The 21743-nt window shown below is 41.3% G+C and overlaps 1 protein-coding gene across 1 annotated transcript; it reads right to left on the bottom strand.

Moving 5' to 3' along the window:
- Window positions 1–201: 201 nt before the first annotated feature.
- On the bottom strand, window positions 202–20974 carry LOC135476178 (collagen alpha-1(XXVI) chain-like). Its single transcript, XM_064756110.1, has 8 exons — window positions 20310–20974; window positions 13371–13499; window positions 12413–12510; window positions 10657–10718; window positions 9553–10081; window positions 8289–8341; window positions 7079–7202; window positions 202–1149 (listed from the first exon to the last, which is right to left on the bottom strand). The coding sequence occupies exons 1-8, from the start codon at window positions 20426–20428 to the stop codon at window positions 722–724; spliced, it is 1542 nt and encodes a 513-aa protein (XP_064612180.1). The 5' UTR covers window positions 20429–20974; the 3' UTR covers window positions 202–721.
- Window positions 20975–21743: the final 769 nt, after the last annotated feature.

Below are 21743 nucleotides of genomic sequence, written 5' to 3'. Positions count from 1 at the left end.
CATGATTATTTATCAGTAAAAGCAATAAAGTAATGCTAGAATGTTAATGCTAGAATAGAGTGATGCTAGAATGTATTCAGGCTATTCTGTTAAATATAACACACAAATATGATATTAATTCAACAGAAAAATTCTGTCAGACTATGAGGAATTTGTTAGGGTGTTGAATACGACACAACTGTTACTGTAAGTTACTGAACTGTAAGGTAATGGGATATATTTTTCCCGCTCAGTGATAACTTGGGATCAAGCTGAATAAAACATTGCTTTCTTGCAATGCATACATTACCAGTTTGACTATCGCAAAGGCAGAATAAACAAAACTATAATAACTGATTTAGGCGATAAAGGTTCCCTGCTGGCAAACCCGGTGTATACTACATTTTTTCTTCGCGCCATCTACGTTATTTTACTTTGTTAGAAACGCAGTATGGCTATAAAATTACTGGTGAAGACTTGGTAAAACATAAGTAATACAGCTGACACCGGGGTAAAATATAAAGTGAACCAAAATCTTGTCATCTTGGCAATGTGGACAAGCTGAAATGCTATCAAACCAAAGTCTTTGTGTTTCTGCCAACTTTAATATACAGCCTGATCCTTCCGGATTAACGTGAACCAAAATCTTGTCATCTTGGCAATGTTGACAAGCTTAAATACTATCAAACCAAAGTCTTATGTGTTTTTGCCACCTTTAACATACAGCCTGATTCTTCCGGACTCATAAGATAGCGACAACATAAAATAAGAATCCGAATAACACCGTCAGTTTACAAGTGGACAGGCTGGGTGCGTCGCTGACAATGGCCATCTCGACGTAAGGCACGGCGTTGGTGTCACTGACGTGTTTTGATGCCGGGTAGGCCACGTCCGCCTCGTACTCCGCTCGGATTTTGGAATGTTCCATTTTGTCTGAGTTGGGTGTTTTTGGGAGGGTCTTAGCGAATTTACTGCCCGGTGCATACTTGCCCTTCGTGATGCGCGAGACTACGAAAGCCATGGTGTTGAACAGTTCCGGCATGTCTCTCTGTAGATGTGGGGGTGGGACCGGGGGGTCGGGTACCCTGTCTATGGTGTTGTCACATCTACACTTGTCACTCATGGCGCAGATCCGGGCTTTACGGATGTCAGTACAGTTCCACTCGGCACCTGTAAAAGTACAATCGATGTGTTTGTTTATCACATATAGATTATACGTCGGAACGGAAGTACATTTCACTGATACATTGGTCACATGATATTTCTTCCTAAACCAGGATTATGGCAGTGGACTAAGGACCCCTGAGATCCGGCCCTTTTGCCCTTGTTTTAATGTTATCGTATGTTAAATGTGATGACATTGCACTTTGTCTGATTCTAGACCAGTGACGTCTATTAAGTTACAATTAACATCACAGATTTTTTTACCAAATTCTGCTTAAGCCGTTGTTTACATAAAAAATTAGAATAAAACCTTACGATATAAAACCTTCTTAAATGTGTTCATTTCCTATTCACTATAATCATTTCATTTAATATTTTTATTTACTTCATATGATTTCTTAATGTTACTTGTACAGTTAAAATAAAGCCTTACCCGAGGTAAATTAACAAGGGGCCGTATTTCACCGGTTACATGTGATCAGTAACAAGCGATTACTCTATGCGATGCTGTAGCTGCTCTGGTTTTACTCTCCGTGCTGTAAGTCTTTAATTATATTAGCTGTCTTTACGATCACTATCACGTACACAGAAGCATACTGCCACGTCATGCTTGCAAACGGTTATATAATTTTAGGTATCCTTGAGGACAAAGTCTAGCCTTTGGCCCCCATTGGAAGTACAAGAACATGTAGGCCATTGGCTCATTCAGTTTTCTACGTCATTATACCTCACAACTTTTTGATTCCAAAACCTCGCGGGTCCAAGACATTCCATTAAATACCTTCAAGTTTCTTAAATTCTACAATAAATCTGTACGTCGAAAGAGACGTTTGTACACCAGCCCTCAATCAATAAGGACGTTCTAGGTCAATAATCGCAAGGCCAATTCCCAAAACAACGTATAACACATTCCACAAAAGAACTACTGTCCATCAAGGTCTCTGACTGTGTCTAATTCCGCTTAACCCGAGGGTAGGGGTTGTATAAGTATTCATGTTTATTATATCTGGGACTGTGATTGGCGTCTATCTTAAACCCAGCTTACATCAACGACAATTTATTAGAACAACAACAATTCATTACATAGACAATAATAATGGAAGTAGGTGCACCTGTATTCTACCTGGGGTGGGGGTGGGGGAGGGGGGGGTGGCCTCCGTGGCTCAGTTGGTTAGCGCCCTAGCGCCGCGTAATGACCCAGGAGTCTCTCACCAATGCAGTCGCTGTGAGTTCAAGTCCAGCTCATGCTGGCTTCCTCTCCGGCCGTACGTGGGAAGCTCTGTCAGCAACCTGCGGATGGTCGTGGGTTTCTCCCGGGCTCTGCCCGGTTTTCACCCACCATAATGCTGGCCACCGTCGTATAAGTGAAATATTCTTGAGTACGGCGTAAAACACCAATCAAATAAATAATAAATAAATAAATAAATGTATTCTACCTGAATATTATCCATAGCCACAGACTTTGAATTGGATTCACAATATTTAGAGTATCGGAAATCTTTCCTACATGTCCTACTGATGACTACTTTTGTTAACTACATGTTACCTTCTTTATTTACTGCTCATATTATTTCTTACATATTCCTTTTGAGAACTGCTCTTTGGCATTTACACATAATTTCAAAAGCGTTAGAATGTATAAATAAGTCAAGTTAAACAATTTCTTTGTTTCAATTTAATTTCGATGGAGCAAGTGAAAGAGAATTTTCTTTCCCCGACCGAACCAGCAACGTCTTAAATGGCGCTCAGTAAACCTCCAAAAAAAAAATGGCGTTTTTTTTTTTTAGCACTTTGCGTGAGAGTTTCTGAATGCATAGAAGTACTACAATAATAACTGTCATCATCTTTGTGAATGTCAACCTGATCAACACAGACTCTGCCCGTTATTGATTCAAAAACTAATTCGTAGTTACGTGTTTTAAACCACACATTAATTGTAAGGCGATGACGGTTATGACCTGTCCTTGGATGTCAATGTGTTCTAAAAACAGTGGTTCTCTTTACGTTTTCTGGAAATCAGAGTATACCTGGAGTTACCGACTACTACCACCAGATACCGACAGGAAAGGACTGAACAGGAGCCTCACAGAACCCATAAAAAGCCTTTACAGGACCCTCACAGAACCGTTAAAGAACCTTTACAGGGCCCTTACAGAAACCTCACAGAACCTTTACAGGACTAGAGAGCCGTTACAGGACCCTCACAGAACCTTACAGGACCCTTACATAACCTTACAAAACTTTTACATGACCTCACAGAACCTTTACACAACCCTTACAGAACCCTTACAGAACCTTTACAGGACTCTCACGGAACCCTTACAGAACATTTATAGGACCCTCACAGAAAACCTAAAGGACCCTCACAGAACCCTTGCAGAACCTTTAAAGAACCCTTACAGAACCGTCACAGAACCCTGACAGAACCTTTAAGGGACCCTGATAGAACCTTTACAGGACCCTCACAGAACATTTACAGGACCCTCACAGAACCCCTACAGAACCGTCACAGAACACCTACAGAACCTTTACAGGACTATCACAGAACCCTTACATAACCTTTACAGGACCCTCACAGAAACCTTACAGAACCTTAACAGGGCCCTTACAGAATCTTTACAGGACCTTTACAAGAATAACTCCGGCTTTCGACCTTGAGCTGATATGCCCCAAAAGATTTTATCAAAATCGGACAATATTTTGTGGAGCTATTACACGAAAAGCAAAAAGTGGCGGTCGACTAGACGGACAAACGTACGGACCAGACAGATCATGTCTCTTTTCGCCAAAGAGTGGAGGAGGAGCGGGGGGGGGGGGTGGAGGTAACACCCTTCATGCTCTCTAAAAACGATAATATACAAATTTGTGCATATACACAAGGAGATGATGTGATATTGACGCATGTAACTGTGATATAGTGCACGAATTGCACAACTACATAAACACTGTGTACCACTCGTACACATTAGGTTTTTAGAGTGTTATATAAATACAAATTTTGTGTACTACTCGTACACATTAGATTAGTAAATAAGAAATTTGTGTACTATACTCGTACACATTAGTTCTGGAAATAAAAATTTTGTGCGGACTGGTTTCTGGGAAGACATATAAAAGCCATGGAATGGTTGATGATGAATAGAAATATAGACAAGGGATAAGCCTATAATTGTGCATATTCTGATTTATTGTGCGACTGATGTACATTTCTGTATAATACTGGCTCGGTTTTAATGAATGACTTTGCGACTTTGTATAGTTCCGTAAAACACACATGAGATCGAGAACTCATAAATGGAATCATCTAGTTTTGCTAGCGGTAGAAAACAGACGTGAGAAAGAAAACCAGATATCAAACTTAGGTATGTGGTTTTTTACGCTAAACATTTTAAGGTTGAACGTAAATATGTTTTACACATTATCATGGACGCTAATTACATGATAATTCATCAAAGAACAGTTCATACAGTTGCGTTGCATTGTTTCATGAAAATAAATGAACAAAACATGGAATCTACATTACAATTGTCTTATGGAGATTTCATAAGTTGTTGGATAATTTTAGGTATCCTTGAGGACAAAGTCTAGCCTTTGGACTCATTCTGTCGGAAAACCATTAATGACGTCGATTATGCACATTTATCTCATTTTCTGATTGGTGTTCAACGCCGCACTCAAGATTAAGTGTTGTATAAACCCAAGAAATACCTCGGCGGTGGAGGAATACGAAGTGCCCGGGATAAACCACCAACCTTTGACAAGTTAATGAAGAACTTTCAAACCGTGACATACAGAAAGCATACTGGTGGAAGACGAGTGGTCTTCAGTGACTATTAGGCCGCGCAAATGGCCACACGAGTGTTGTCGATCGACTATTGTCACTAAGGCCCCGCCAGCAGCTGTAGCTCTGGAGTGTACAAATTCCATGTCTAAGACATGGTTTGAACTCGTATCTCATGCATCCTAGCCCATGGATAACTAGCAACTAAATCACTCAGTAAATATTTCACTAAACGCGACTGTGGCAAGTTTTATGGTGGAGAAAACTGAACTGCACGGAGTAAACTACCGACCTTTGGCAAGTAACCGACGGACTTTTTCACATGTGACTTACATGTTTACACCATATTAGTGAAAGGCAAATGACCTACACACCTCATATAATGCTACTACACTGAACCGTCCAACGAACACAACACTGCCGTCTGTTAATTCCTACTAAGACTCCGAGAACGGTGGAGGGAATGCCAAGTATTCCCTGGACTACGCTAGGATTGAACCAACGCCTCATGAAGGAAATATCAACATCTAAAGTACACATGATTACTATCTACATCTTTTAAATGATGTATCAATATGACCGTTATCAGAAATCTAATATCGGTATAGGCCTATGTGTTTTTGATGGTGACTTCTTCCTGTGACTAATTTATTTTCTTATCTTGTTTTAAACATGTCCGAACATTTTTGTTACGATTTTCGATGTTCTCACTGCCATATCGAAAACCTGAACGGTCTCGTGTTTTTAGCTTATTTTCGCCACGATGTGACTGAAATGTTGCCGATGTGATGTTAAACCATACACATTCATTCATTAATTGCTGTTACTAATTTGTTGGTTCCTGTCTAAAAGACAAGAAAAATACATACATATCAAGCATTTGTTAAATTGGGAAATACTTTGGTTATGCTGTGTCATTTTCCGCAGCCATATGTATGTAACGGTTTGATGGAATCATAAAACAAACCGACACGATACGAAACCTTGTATGACGTAGTAAGAAAATATTCTGCTGTGATGGACTTGTATGAATATAAATATATATATATATATATATATATATATATATATATGGCCAACCCTTATATATATATATATATATATATATATATATATATATATATATATATATATATATATATATATATATATATTCATACAAGTCCTACACTTGAAAACCACGCTGTTTCCTCAACATTTGGTCTACCGATATATCAGCCTATTGCTGAAGTTTTTCAAAGTAGCAACCTATTTTATAACAGTGACACCTATATCTATGTATTTTAAATATTTAAATCATTTTCTTTCGACTTGTCATTGTCGTTTATTGACTCTGGTTCTCCGTCTGTTTCGGCTTTATATGGCGCCATGGTACTAGAGTTGTTTGGTGGCGTGGGAAGAACGCTGACGTCACTGACGTTTCGTCTGGTTTGGTCAGCGAACAAACGTAAAGCAGGAAGGATTTCACTGGTATCACGCAGCTCTGAAAAGTACATATGGGAACAGCCATGATAGGGGGACATGCGCATGGGCACGTGCAGCCATTAGACAAACATTCAAATATAGGATACACCCATAGCAGAATGGACTCATCCGATGACATTTTGACATTAAAAACTTCATGCACAAGGGTTGGCCATGCCATTTTCTTGCAGTGGGGGTACCACAGCAAAAGCTATAATGACCGTGCATTAAAAATTAAGATCATAAACACGTCAAAATCTGCCCTTCTATTCCAAGTGAAGAGGGTCTCACATTATGTTATCATCGGATTTGTTAAATAATAAAACATGCAAGGGAATTGCAAGAATAAAATGTCACTGTCTGGTGATGTCACTGTTAAACTAATAATCACACCAAACGAAATCTAGCTTTCGTAACTTGCCTAGTAAGTATATATCATTCGTCAATTGAATTTAACGACTGTTTTTTTCTTACATTTTACTTAATTTTTCGCTCTAATTATGAGCAAAGCGGAATATAAATTTTGCTGACTATATTTTACCAGTTATTAGTCCAAATCATAATACCATGATGTGAAACATGAATAACATGGCCGGTAAATATAAATTTTAAGACACTCACAATAAAAATGAAGAAATTTCATTTCATTGTTTGCACTGTCGATATTTAAGCGTTATTTTTATCACTGACCTGATAAAACCGGAAGAAGCTCTTCTAAAATGCGCACGCGCGCCATCAACAGCTCCAGTTTTTTCTCCTTAATTTTGTGTTCCGACAACTCTGTTGTCATCACCGAAACTTTCTCTTCCAGGGACTAAAATAAAATAAACAAACATGTATGCAAATAAAAACGGTATCATAACGCATAGTTGGGGAGTTTTGAGTTCGATCTCATTTGGTCCTGCCCGGATGGCTCCGCTTTGGGGCAGAGGTCCAGGGTCAATCCTGGCTCGGGTCACACATAAGACCTTCAAAGAGAAAGTTGAAGCTTCCTGGCTTGGCATTCAGCATTAAGGGGGAGTGCAACGACTGGATGACCCGTATAATGGCTCAAATGGGGCGGCTTACTTGCCTTTCATAAGTCGTCTGAGTGAAGCGATAAAAGAGCGGTGGGAATCCGCCCCGCAACAAGGAGGCACATTACATGCACTATACGGACGCCTTCGTCGTCACATGACTGAAAAATTGTTAAATACGTTTAGCCCCAAACACTCACTCTAACTCATTTGTCATTAATGGTAAAAACAGTACAACTGTATTATGTGACTTGTCAAAAATGTTAGGCAACCTTAACTGACTTTGATTTACCGATCATCTGTCTCAACGGAAGCACAAATCACACCGACTTCCTTAAGGAGCTTTTTAAGTTCACAACGTTCAGTTTCTCTGTTTTCTACATCCTTCATCTACTTTCTTTGCTTTATTTTATAACTGAAACTTTCACGTATATAATTCTGTGTGCTGTCAAAGTTCGTTTTGGTTAACGTTTGTATTAATACGTAAGAAATAAATTTTATACTGTGATCAGTTTTGACATAATTTTGTACGTTTTTAAATCCGTACTTCTGCTGCAGAGGCTAAAGCAGCCTTCAAAGTACAGCGAGTTAACGAAGTCACTCTGGAAAAACATCTTGCACTTTGAGAAAGAGTTCGAATCTTACTCATTCTTTTTTGCCTGAGCAAACATTGTTTTGTGTCAGTAATGAAATAGGTAAAACAATTGCATTAAGTAAATGTTATCATGAATTACAATCGATACCTGTTACGGTATGCAAATACATAACATATGAAAACTACACCAAAATCAAGCCACGACCTGACCCTATGAAACAATCTGGGAATCTTTAGAATTTAAACATATCGAGAACTTACCAGCGCCGCCTAGCGACGAGATATTTACCTGAAGTCTGGCCAGGATCGCAGTCGTGTCAGGTATGCCGCCAATAGGATTCACTGTAAAACATATGTACATTAAAGCACACATGAAACTACTATAAATGCAGAAAAAATGCAGACACAAGTTTGGCGATATTTATTAAGGGAAAGGTTTGCTAACTGACCTTTTTTTAAATTTATATATTTTATTGTCATGACTAACAATCTTTCACTAATATGGCATAGGTCAGTTTGCCGCTGGAGAAAACCGTGATGTCTACAGTAATATGATAGTTTAGCTGACTACAGCATAGGGAGTAAAACCAGAGCAGCGACGACAGTGTGGCAGACGTACAGCATAGGGAGTAAAACCAGAGTAGCGACGACAGTGTGGCAGACGTACAGCATAGGGAGTAAAACCAGAGCAGCGACGACAGTGTGGCAGACGTACAGCATCGGGAGTAAAACCAGAGTAGCGACGACAGTGTGGCAGACGTACAGCATAGGGAGTAAAACCAGAACAGCGACGACAGTGTGGCAGACGTACAGCATAGGGAGTAAAACCAGAGCAGCGACTACAGTGTGGCAGGCGTACAGCATAGGGAGTAAAACCAGAACAGAGACGACAGTGTGATAGACGTACAGCATAGGGAGTAAAACCAGAGCAGCCACGACAGTGTGGCAGACGTACAGCATCGGGAGTAAAATCAGAGCAGCGACTACAGTGTGTCAGTTGGCAAATGGTCGCACGTAATCGGTGAAATACGGCCTCTTGTCAATTTACATCAGTTAGGGTACTACTCTAACTACTCAGGTAACTGTGTATGCGCCCTCAACCATCATTGCTTAAGGTAAGATTAGAACAGTGGTCGCGAATCTCAAGGATTCCCTTCGCTCATCTTCACAATGGTAATGATTCTCCTTCGTTTCGCCCCAGGAGATCACGTGACAGAATTTAATAACATGGGAAGTTCAACCCATTTACACCCACCGTTTAAACATTTCAGGAATATTTAGAAAGAAGTCATAACTCAAGTAAATTGAAAACAAGCTGGACTTTGCTAGTAAGGTGTGGCCACTTGCTAGCTACTGCAATGTCTTCGTTGCCATGTTGTATGTTTATTTAACGTTTTTCTTAAGAATAGTTCACTTATTGGAAGGCTGTAAAGTTAGGAGGAAACCGGAGAGCCTGGATTAAACCACCGACCTCCTTGCTTAAAACCGAAGCCTAAGCAGCTACAGCTGGATTCGAACACACGACCCCATTGTATATTCATCACAGAATTTACCGTAGGGAAAATCTCCGGGTCCTGTTCGGTATCTAGCGGAATTTCCGGGTGGTCCCGGTGGTCCAGGTTTTCCTGGTAAGCCTGTTTTTCCAGGATGACCCGGATACCCTCTAAGTCCATCCAGGCCGCGAGGTCCCGGAGGTCCAGGAATTCCAGGCGACCCTCTGGGCCCCGTAAATCCTCTGGGACCTTGTCTTTCGAGTGGGGTCTGAGGCCCCCAAACGCCCTCACCGACCCCGCCTCCTCCCGATCCACGCTGCCGTGCTAAATTGACCGGACTTCCCCTGTCAGAACTCCGTTCAGGGTACGTGGGTATTATGTCTCCTCGTTCCTTAACAACACCCGGTATTCCGGGTTTCCCTGGAGGACCCGGAGGACCCGGGGGTCCTCGGGGTCCAGGTGGCGATGGTTCACACTGACAAATGTCAGGCCCTTTCGGTGTCTCGTCGGACGCTTGGCTTGGAGTTACTGCCCCTGGTTCCGGGGATGTAGCAGGTTTCTGACTGTCTCCATTCCGATATCTCTCAACCTGAAGAAATAAGTCGATAAATCTTAAGTATCATCTACAAGTAACATATTCCAAACGTGCAGACTGATTAGCTATATAAAAACTGACAACACTTCTGCTTTATTTTCAGTATCTGTAGAATTAAAACGGATATTGTGTAGTGAGGTTTTGTTTCTAATCTTACTAAAGCTCGTGTTGCTTGACGAAATGACGCAGCCAATTCGGCGATAGTGGAATTCGAATCTGTCACCTAATTGGTCAGAGGCTGACTTTTGGCAAACAAATCGTTCGGAGCAAATTTCTTTCACAAAATATCCACATTGTCTGTGCTCATATTACCGTTCAAAATCGGTAAAAAAAAAAGGTCGCTACAATTTATTAAGCCGACACGTTGCATTAAACTCCTTCGAACATAAGCATCATTTTAACGTTGTAAATGGCGAGGTCCCCATGAGACAAAAGAAATTTATTTGTTTTGTAACGAGAGGTGGGGAATACGTATGCGAATTAAACTGCCTTAACTTTCTTGAAATGTTTTAAAGAAAGTTGCGTATACTGCTCTGTCTCATCCAGACAATTTTCACGAATAGACTTACCCTTTCGTTCAGTTCTTCAATACGATCGTGCAACATCTGTATATTTGTGCAGTTAAAGCATTCTGAAATGTGTGAAAAAATAAAAACAAAACATTCATAAATGTTAATTCATATATGTGTCTGGATTTCATTTGATTCGATCGGAATGCGGTTTGACGATGCACTCAAGAATATTTAACTTGAGTATTTATGGGGTGGGTGATGGAAACCTGGCAGGGTCCCAGAGCAAACTACCAACCTACGGCAGATAGCTGACAAACCTCTTCAACGTCAGGAGTTTATTGGCTTATTTTAAATCTCCATAAACAAGTACTTGACTTCATATAGATAAAAAGAAAGGTGACATTTCTAGAAGTGATTGTCGTTTGATGTATACGAATGTGGTAATTTTATAAGTAAAAGATTAAGCAAGCGTTAGCCATTCATCCAAAACGACCTTTTATTATAATCACTTACTTTGACTGAGAAAATTAAAAATTAAATTCTAATGTTTGAATTCTATTTTTGAACAGATGTACATGTACCGTGGAAGACACAAATGTCTTTGTCAGCCCAAATACCGTTTTCACTGTTTGGCATGAGTAGACCCAAAACAGCTTCACCAAAAAGTAAAAAAAAAACAAAACACAAACTCTTAGTTCCAAATTACTGGTATCCAATATGATCAGTATGGTCTATAAAACTATGCCATTGTATCTTAGGCCATTTTCTTTTACCTCTCTGCAGTTTATATACACATATCTTCTGAGCATCACTGGAAACTGCCGACTACTTCTACTTCCAAGTAACTATCTTCCCTTACAATATTATATATATACTTTTAGGAGATTGTAATGCTAATTTTAATAATGAAATTGACGTGAGGTCTTAAGATGTTTCTCCTTAAGGTAATTTAAAATGGCTGTACAACTTTTCAGCGTCTTATTGGTTAACAAATCTTAATATTGTTCCATTCCAATTCAAGCCAGGTTAATTCGAGGCTTGTTTAACATATTACAGCTCTACTATGATGTGAATAGGCCTCCGCCAAGCGACTGCATACATGTTAGCTTGGCCCATTATTCTTGTAGCCAGTTATCCTTAAAAGGCATGCGTACTTCTGTCAAAATCACTCTTGTGTGCGTTATTATTTATTCCTGTATGAAGAGGGAAGGAAGTTAGGAGTGGCTTGTCCCGACCGGGTAACCCCGGCGTTGTAACTAACCCGTCTCTGACTCACCACTGGTTTTGTCCTAGACACCATGTAAACTGTTTTAACCATGTTGGTTACAGTACTCTGGTTTCTCTTTGCTCTGTCATTTTATTCTAGCTAACTAGTGTTTTGCGTCTTAGTCCAGACTGTCTCCCTAACCCAGTCCAAATGCCGTAAGATGTTTCTACCTGACAGGTGCCCTGGGTAAAGTTATAGATTACTGTGAATGGTTGAACATAAATAGGAACCGCTGAGTTCCATTATTACGAGATGAATCTATGACTTCGAGTAACTAAGTAGATACTGAGTCAGGGATCCAGTGAATGAACGATAAAAAGGTAAAGATAATTTAACACACGAAGGAGGATAATTAAAATATATAACTGAATGATTAACAAAAATAGCAGAACGAAGAGTTGAATAAAAATGATAAACGAGTGAAGAAATAACTGTGTAATTGTCTTAGATTTAGTAAACCAGTCAATGGGTCAAAGGATATGGATGGAAATATGGTTCATGCATCAGACGGTGTGGAGAGGTAAGAACTAGATTTGTCAGCGTTACCGGTGTCACACTCAGGACCGGAGTATCCTGGACAACACTGCCACTCCAGATCCCGGACCTCCCGGAACACCGTGACATAAGTAGGCCTCTGGACAACTCTGTAACAGATGTTAGACAGTGATTACATCTACCTTCTGGATAAAAATGTAACAGATTTACACGGTCGTTACATCTGCTCTATGGACAACACCGTACCACAGTTATACTATGATTATATATGCCTTCTGGACAGCATGTGTCACATTTGTACGGTGGTTGCATCTGCCTTCTGGTCGAAACTGAAATACTGTTACACGTTGCTTACATCTGCCCTGTGGACAACATCGTAACAAACTTATATGGTTACATATGCTTTCCGAATAGCACTGTAACAAAATCGCACAGGGGTTAAATGAAGCATTCGTTCATACGGTATTAAACACCATTGTAATAAATAATAAACTACACATTGTTTAGACCTGCCCTGTGGACAACATTGTAACAAAAATACAGTGGTTACCCCGTCTCCCTATATCGACACATATCACCGGTTTATACTATACCTTAAAAAGTTATGGTGTAGAAACGCGTTTCGGTGTTTATTCATAAAAAAATATGCTTAGTAACTAGACATGTGTTTATCATAGTAAACATGTGAAATATTAAAATAAATATTTTATTATAAATAGTCCAGTAAGCATGACTGTTTATACTAGATGTAACAATCTGATAAATATGTAAACGTGTTTCCTATAATAAACATGTGACATTTTTACATAATAAACTGTTGATGTTTGTTAATATGTGAACATCTCACGTGATTTGATTGTGAAGTCAAAAAGATGACAAACAGGGGCGACTGTCTAATGTTATCAAAAAAAAATGACTAAGTTTCTTTTTAGAAAGTAAACAGTTAACATTGTTGAAATTTTAATGGCAGAAATGGCTTTGAGGAATGGGTCGTTGGTGGAATACTCACCGAAATCCACTACAGGAGTAGTCAAAGGGGAAGTGTGGGCATTGTCGCCATTCCTTTTCCAGCTGGGTATGAGTACCATTGATCTGTTTACAGGATATCATCTTCGTCACCATCTTAGAACACCAGTTTCTGAAGAAAGACAATGACGAAAAGTCAGTGAAAGGCTTCTAACACTTTTGTTAACAAATATAGACAGGATCTCTGGCGATATGTGCCATAGTGGTGTCTAATTCCGCCAAACATGGGGTTAGGGGCTTTGTAAGCATTCATGAACAGTTGCAATTAGAAAGTGAGACTGAGATGCCTATCCTTGTATTCGTCATGCAGTTTATTCATGGATTTAGAGTATGAACATTTGAATTGGATGTCGTGCTTATAGAATATAGATACTCAAGAATTTTTCATGCATACAAGGGCAGGCGAATCTTTGGTTGGAGGAAACTGGATTGCCCGAGTATAAACCGCCGCACTTCGACACAGGTCTGACAAACTTTCTGACAAAGCCCCATGTTGAGCGGAATCAGTTGTTTTAATGATAGTGTATTTGGATCACGGAACATACGTAAGCGCAATACTTAGAGGCCGCTGTTTTACAACAACAGAGACTTAATTAAAGGTGAGAAAACTATGTGTTGAACTGATTTAAAACTAGGGGAGTCATAGTGTGAAGGCCATCACATAATTTACATAGATATAATGAAGTGCAAACATTTACAATGTGCTGATAAGTCCATTCGTATGAAAGAGATAAGACGATAAAAATTATGTGTACATTAGGTATCGAACCAGATATATTTTATACAAGTATAGATATTACACAAATCATTTAGCGTCTTTAATCGGTTCACAAGCACTCCAAACAATCGCGTTAATTTCCATACTGACATCGCATTGTCCATATAATAACAAAGTAGTGTCATCCTACCCAGCATATCAAGACACTTTTATTGTATCCATCATCACTTCCCTACGACTAAAAAACAATGGACAATGCATCAAAAAATGATCAACTGACTCATAAAAATTAAAACACTGACAGTTGTGATTTAGATAGCCATCGGCTCTGGACACTCCGTCCTAAATTTACTTACACGTGCACCGCTCTCACTGCGTAAATTCACAAACCTAAGGCGACTATAAAATAAAACATTACATATCTCGCAAAACCAAAGCCGTCAAATAGCGAAATCATGTCTCGTGTCAACTTATCTCCGTTAGGGTTTTATTCAAGAAAATACTTAAATTGTAACAACTTATATGACACCAACACTATGTGAAAGAATATCTTTGGCACACGAATATTTCTAAAGTGCATTGGAATGATCCCCTCTCTGTCCGAATATGACAAATTCCACGAAGAAACTTCCGTTCATCTCCGTTTAGTTTTGTCTGGACTTGAAAAACGAGAAAGGTGTATGGCCAGGATTTGTTTTCACGCATGCGCATAAAACAGTATGACTACCTTGTTTTTTGTTTTCCCAATCTTTCGGACAATATAACTTGAGGACGTTTGACAGATTGTATTTTGATCGCTATATGGTGTGCAGGTTTATATGAAATATAAAACACTACAGCGCAGACAGAAAAAACAGGGCAGCGACGACAATGCGATAGTTGGCGAATAGTCACGATAACTTGCCAAATAAGGCCCTCTTGTCAATTTACCTCAGGTGGGGTTTTATTCTAAATCGTTCATGTAAATGCATCATTAGTAGCAAATAACACGCCCTCCAGTACCATAGCTTAAGCAGAATTCGGTAAAAATAATATAAACTATGCAGTGATGGTCACTACAATATACTGTTCGCCACTGGTATAGAATGACTCACAATGCTGTATTGTCATAAAGACAGACTGCTTTCCTCTTCTGTCATGTAATTGGTGCCTACATGTTTAAGAACATGAAATAATCTTCGGGATTTTTGTCGTATTTAACAATCTTTCAGTAATATGACGAAGAAGGGTCATTAGTTGTGAGTACATGTTCTGCATGTTCTTGTGGCAGGGCCATACTGCCTGAGGGCTAACCGAAGGCAGACTAGCGAGGTAGCAACAAGTACCATTTTTTAAAAACCTCTGGTATAGCTCGACCCGGGTTTGATCCCAGGTTTCCAGACTTCGAGGCGGGTGCGCCTAAGCGGTATAAAATGTAAATACTAAATGCAACATTTACGAATGAAGACATGGTCCGCAACGGTCTGTTTTCATTTATGTTACTTTGGGAGAGCAAAACCGGTACCGAATAAGCGGATAACCTTTACATGGATAATTAAGTGCAATGTCCAGGCCACACCTTGTCCATTCCCACTTTACCATTTCCCGTCCCACACTCACACCAAACACCCTAGAAGTCTAGGAATGCGTGTGTCGCATGGTTGACACATCTGTGGCAGTTTTATGACGGATTCAGCGAGTTTCACGTCACTGTAGGGTCACCGTATCTCTGATCCCTGCACTAAAAGACAAGTGGCCTGTGTCGAGTAAAGGTTACTGGGTGTAGGGCACCCCAGTTCCCCAGTTTGCCGAGTGCATTGTGAATTCACACCACCCTAGTGGTGGATCGGCTTTGATCAGCATAAAAACCTGCGAATGGACGTGGGTTTCCCCAAGGATCTGCCCGGTGTCCCAACGCCGTCGTATAAGTGAAATGTTCTGGAGTGCGGCGTAAAACACCTATCAAATACATAAATTAATAAGCGTAGATTTGTATTACTGGCATTTGTCATCACATAGAGCTTATAGGTAGGCCTAATGTGTCAGTTTTAATCCCCTTTATTACACAGGAGGACAATACCTAGGGATATGCAGCTATCTTAAATAAAAAGTTTAGGATTCCGTCAAAGACAGATTTGTGATTGTTTATGCACGATTAAAACTAAATGATATTTTGGGCAAATACCAGTGCAATCCAAAACAATTAGAATTTCACAAAACATATCACACTGAATATCATTTTGCCGTATTTTAAAGTTGATCCTTTTTCAGTGGACGATATATATATATATATATATATATATAGCTTTGTGAGCGAAGGTGGAATTTAAGAGTTAGATCTACCCATTTGAATTGGATAATAGTGATTAACATTTCATTGAGTATAAAACAGCTGAGAAAACAACTCTCTCAGCTTTGGGAGCAGTAAAACTATAAACCACACACACACACAGTGATAAATTCTATTCAGAGGTTAACAGGTCTTGGTGAACCTTTGTTGCATATCAATCAGCGGCAGACGGTTGGAAGCTAATAGGCTAAGATTGTCCCCTGTTTGAATGAAATCTGTTGTTTCTGAATCAAAATAGGCGCACATTCGCTGTCTGTATCCCGACAGGTGACTAGACCCTTTTCAGGGGTCGGACACTTCCGCCAGGATCGGATAACTAATAAACCCTGAACTTGTGCAAGAACACGGAGGTATGTTCACGCATTTCTTATAGGACAAACGTTACCATTTATGTCTGTACTGAAAAGTAAAAGTAAAACCGAACTTAAAACCGACTTGAAATTAAGGATGAAATGTTTTCCCCTTTTCAACAGTGATCCGCTAAACGTAGAACTATATCAACGAAAATACACAAGCTGTAGGCGCTATCTCACTGCGGTTGGTACTACCGACCTTACCTGTAACATACACATGAGGTGTCGAACCTGACCATTGGTTGTTTGTTTGTTACATGTACTTGGGGTTTGACGTAAATTTCGACATCGTTATGTCACGATTGTGTATCCTTGTACCAGGCCGGACCAAATGCCCTCATATCTATCTAATGCTTCCTCACTAAAACGTCATGCCGAAGAAACAGGATTGATCCGAGGTTTCTAGCTTACGAGGCCTCGCCTCGATTTCATGAAGCACACGGTGCAAAGTAGGCCCTAAGCACTACACTACCATAACAACATATGTTGTAATTTACGTAGCTAAGGACTACTTAACACCAAGTATTCTTCATAAAACTGACCCATGCGTCCTCGGGTAACATACATGTATATATATATATGTATATATACCTAAAGGTAGCGATGCAGGATCTAAAAATCTATTAAATAGAAACATTTCGAATTAAAGATCGATGGATCAATGGCATAAATAAAAGATGCCCTTTCACAGTGAGCAGTCTTTGCTGTGACCGTCAGTGTAGAATATAAAGTATAGTCCACTCTTCAATGTGCATGTCACCCATGACCGTTTCCACCCCTCCATGACACCTCTGAGCGTTTCCACGCCCTCCATGTTACCTCTGAGCGTTTCCACCCCTCCTTGTCACCTCTGAGCGTTTCCACCCCCTCCATGTTACCTCTGACCGTTTCCACCCCTCCATGTCACCTCTGACCGTCTCAACCCCTGAGCGTTTCCACCCCTCCATGTCACCTCTGAGCGTTTCCACCCCTCCATGTCACCTCTAACCGTTTCCACCCCTCCATGTCACCTCTCACCGTTTCCACCCCTCCATGTCGCCCCTTACAGATCTCCACCCATCCATGTCACCCCTGACCAATTCCACCCCTCCATGTCACCCCTGACCGTTTCCACCCCTCCATGCTACCTATGAGCGTTTCCACCCCTTCATATCACCTCTGAACGCTTCCACCCCTCCATGTCACCTCTAACCGTTTCCACCCCTCCATGTCACCCCTGACCGTTTCCACCCCTCCATGTCGCCCCTTACAGATCTCCACCCCTCCATATCACCCCTGATCGTCTCCACCCTTCCACGTCACTCCTGGCCGTTTCCACCCCAAGTATGTCATCCCTGACCGTTTCCACCCCTCCTTGTCACCTCTGAGCGTTTCACCCCCTCCATGTTACCTCTGACCGTTTCCACCCCTCCATGTCACCTCTGACCGTCTCAACCCCTGAGCGTTTCCACCCCTCCATGTCACCTCTGAGCGTTTCCACCCCTCCATGTCACCTCTAACCGTTTCCACCCCTCCATGTCACCTCTGAGCGTTTCCACCCCTCCATGTCGCCCCTTACAGATTTCCACCCCTCCATATCACACCTGATCATCTCCACCCCTCCACGTCACTCCTGGCCGTTTCCATCCCAAGTATGTCATCCCTGACCGTTTCCACCCCTCCATGCCACCTCTGACAGTTTCCACCCCTCCATGTCGCCCTTTACAGATCTCCACCCCTCCATGTCACCCCTGATCGTCTCCACCCCTCCACGTCACTCCTGACCGTTTCCACCCCTCCATGTTGCCCCTTACAGATCTCCACCCATCCATGTCACCCCTGACCAATTCCACCCCTCCATGTCACCCCTGACCGTTTCCACCCCTCCATGTTACCTATGAGCGTTTCCACCCCTTCATATCACCTCTGAGCGTTTCCACCCCTCCATGTCACCCCTGACCGTTTCCACCCCTCCATGTTACCTATGAGCGTTTCCACCCCTTCATATCACCTCTGAGCGTTTCCACCCCTCCATGTCACCTCTGACCGTTTCCACCCTTCCAGGTCACCTCTGACCGTTTCCACCCCTCCATGTCGCTCCTTACAGATCTCCACTCCTCCATGTCACCCCTGATCGTCTCCACTCCTCCACGTCACTCCTGGCCGTTTCCACCCTTTCATGTCACCTCTGACCATTTGCACCCTCCATGTCACCCCTGACCATTTCCACCCCTCCATGTCACCCCTGACCGCTTCCACTCCTCCATGTCACCTCTGATCGTTTCCAACCCTTCATGTCGCCCCTTACAGATTTCCACCCCCTTCCATGTCACCCCTGATCGTCTCCACCCCTCCACGTCACTCCTGGCCATTCCCACCCCTTCATGTCACCCCTGACCATTTCCACCCATCCATGTCACCCCTGACCGTTTCCAACCCTCCATGTCACCCCTGACTGTTTCCACCCCTCCACGTCACCTCTGACCGTTTCCACCCCCTCCATGTCACCTCTGACTGTTTCCACCGCTCCATGTCAACTCTGACTGTTTCACCCCCTCCATATCACCCCTGACTGTTTCCACCCCTCCATATCACCTCTGACCGTTTCCACCCCTTCCATGTCACCTCTTACCGTTTCCACCCTTTCATGTCACCCCTGGCCGTTTCCAACCCTCCATGTCACCTCTGGCGGTCTCCACCCCTCCATGTCACCTCTGACGGTTTCCGCCCCTCCATGTCACCTCTGACTGTACCCCCCCCCCCTCCATGTCACCTCTGACCGTTTCCACCCCTCCATGTCACCTCTGACCCTACATTTCACCTCTGACCGTTTCCACCCATCCATGTCACCTCTGACCGTTTCCATCCCTTCATGTCACCCCTGACCGTTTCCACCCCTCCATGTCACCTTCAAGTTCAACATTTACAACTAAACACACTGTGGGATTAACTAGGAATACAGGCTGCATGGTTGATGAACATGTCTGTGTCTGTACCTAGCCCATGCAATGCCAAAATGCCAAAAGATATACTTTAATAAGCTAGCTACATCCTTAACATCGTTAACATACCACAAGCCTCGTTTCACTTTAAGACATTTGGCCATCTGTAGAACTTACAGCAGAAGGGCTGGGAATAATTCCATGAATCTTATTCCACAGAAATGGAGGCTAGCCGTTTTACATGTTGAGCAAAAAGAAGCAGTCAACAGTATTCAAGGATATTGGAAAGACGCAAGGTATGTTCTAGGCGGCTGAGTGGAATCAGTTTTGAAATCGTGTACATAGAATATGCTAGAATATAAGTTGTCGATAACAAAGTATGTTTTTCAGCTGCGCTTTTATTGGAACTGTTCATATAACCAAGGGGGCGATTTAGTTCAACACGGTGGAAGTTTCCATATACGGGGGAAGTTTCAAAATATGTGACTTCGAGATAAACTTTCGCTATTAAATGGCAATCATAATTTGATAACTGGATGACTTGATTTGAAATCGAACTTCACAGAAAATACTATTTCCTGGAAGGAAAAGCGAGGCTTACCCATTTCTTCTAAATGATGATTCCGCAAAGTGAAGGGTAAAACACATGAGCAGTCCGATGAACAGGATAGCCTTTGGAACCGACAACCACGATGGCTTGACAAGTCTCTCAGCGTCCATGTTTCCAAACAGTTTTGAGTGAATGAACACGAAGTTGTTGTAATCCAATATACCTAAAAATGCTTAAAAATTACACCTGTTTAAACTTTTGGTGAAACAAACAAATTTCAAAACTCTAGCAGATCCTTCGAAAATTCTTGTTGTTCGAGATGATTTACAAACCTGTGGTGGACAATTCGTTTCTCAACACGATAGTCTCAGAGTGGAACTTTTGCTCAGAGCTGTAATTGTATGCCTGTATCGGTTTTCAAATCTCATATCAGTACCCACATGACAACTGTAATCAGTCCAGTTGTCACAGTGCAAAGGTAATCCGAGCACGCTTCAAAAATATAAAAAACTACAAACTGCGACTCATTGCGTTAAGTAATCCACAAAAGTCGTACATGCATCACGTAGTTCACCTTGGTAATCTTAGTTTCGTCTAATGTATAACAACTAAAATATCGCAGAAATGCGAAATTTCGCCAGTCACTAGAATACACAGCTACATTAATCCAACACGTTGCATGTTTTCCTGTGTCGAGTATTCCGTCTGGCCTTGATTCACTGCGTGCGCGAGGTTTTCCCTCCTCGTCGTTAGTTGTGTTTTATAGCCCAACGTCCGCTACGGGTGCTTAACATCCCTCTAACTGGGGGCAAGTAGCTGAGAAGTGGAGGCGTTAGGTAAAGAAGGAAGTCAATTTCTGGTCAACCTCGAAGTACTTGAGCCGTTTGTTCAGGGACTGAGAAAGGACTGTCGGGGCTAGAGATACTCGCATCTAGGCTGTTTCAACATGTATGACTGAAGACCAACTTTTACTCATAAATGTATATTGGAACTTTTTGCTGAAAATTCACGTATTTCCTTTAAATGTAGGTCAAGATAATAATTTTAAGAGTAAGCGCCGGAGGTAAAGTGGTTAAAGCATATGTGGTTTCTACACAATAAATGGTGGTAGTGTTTTAAATAATTTAGCAGCAAGTGAATTTACCTCGCGTACACCAAATACAAACTAATGGAACACTACTCTGGAGGAAGGCAGACAAACACAATAGGGCTGATACAATACAGTCACGTTACCGCTTAGTAGGGTGGCCCGTTAGTGCCATTCGAAATTTTGAATATTCTCTACTGATTTACAATAATTCTTAAGACTTTCTAATAAAACTTATCATTATGAACATAGAATTTTGAGTATATACAAAAAGAAATTAACGAAGAAACAAAAAATTTCACACAAAATTTATAAATTAAACTAAAATCTTAGAAAAACAGCGAAAAACTTTTCTCTGCGGTGGAAACCATATCTCCGCGGTATAAACCTTTTCTCCG

The sequence above is a fragment of the Liolophura sinensis genome, chromosome 10 (genome assembly GCF_032854445.1).
Source record: "Liolophura sinensis isolate JHLJ2023 chromosome 10, CUHK_Ljap_v2, whole genome shotgun sequence".
NCBI lineage: Eukaryota > Metazoa > Mollusca > Polyplacophora > Chitonida > Chitonidae > Liolophura > Liolophura sinensis.
This window is presented reverse-complemented; position numbering and strand designations above follow the sequence as displayed.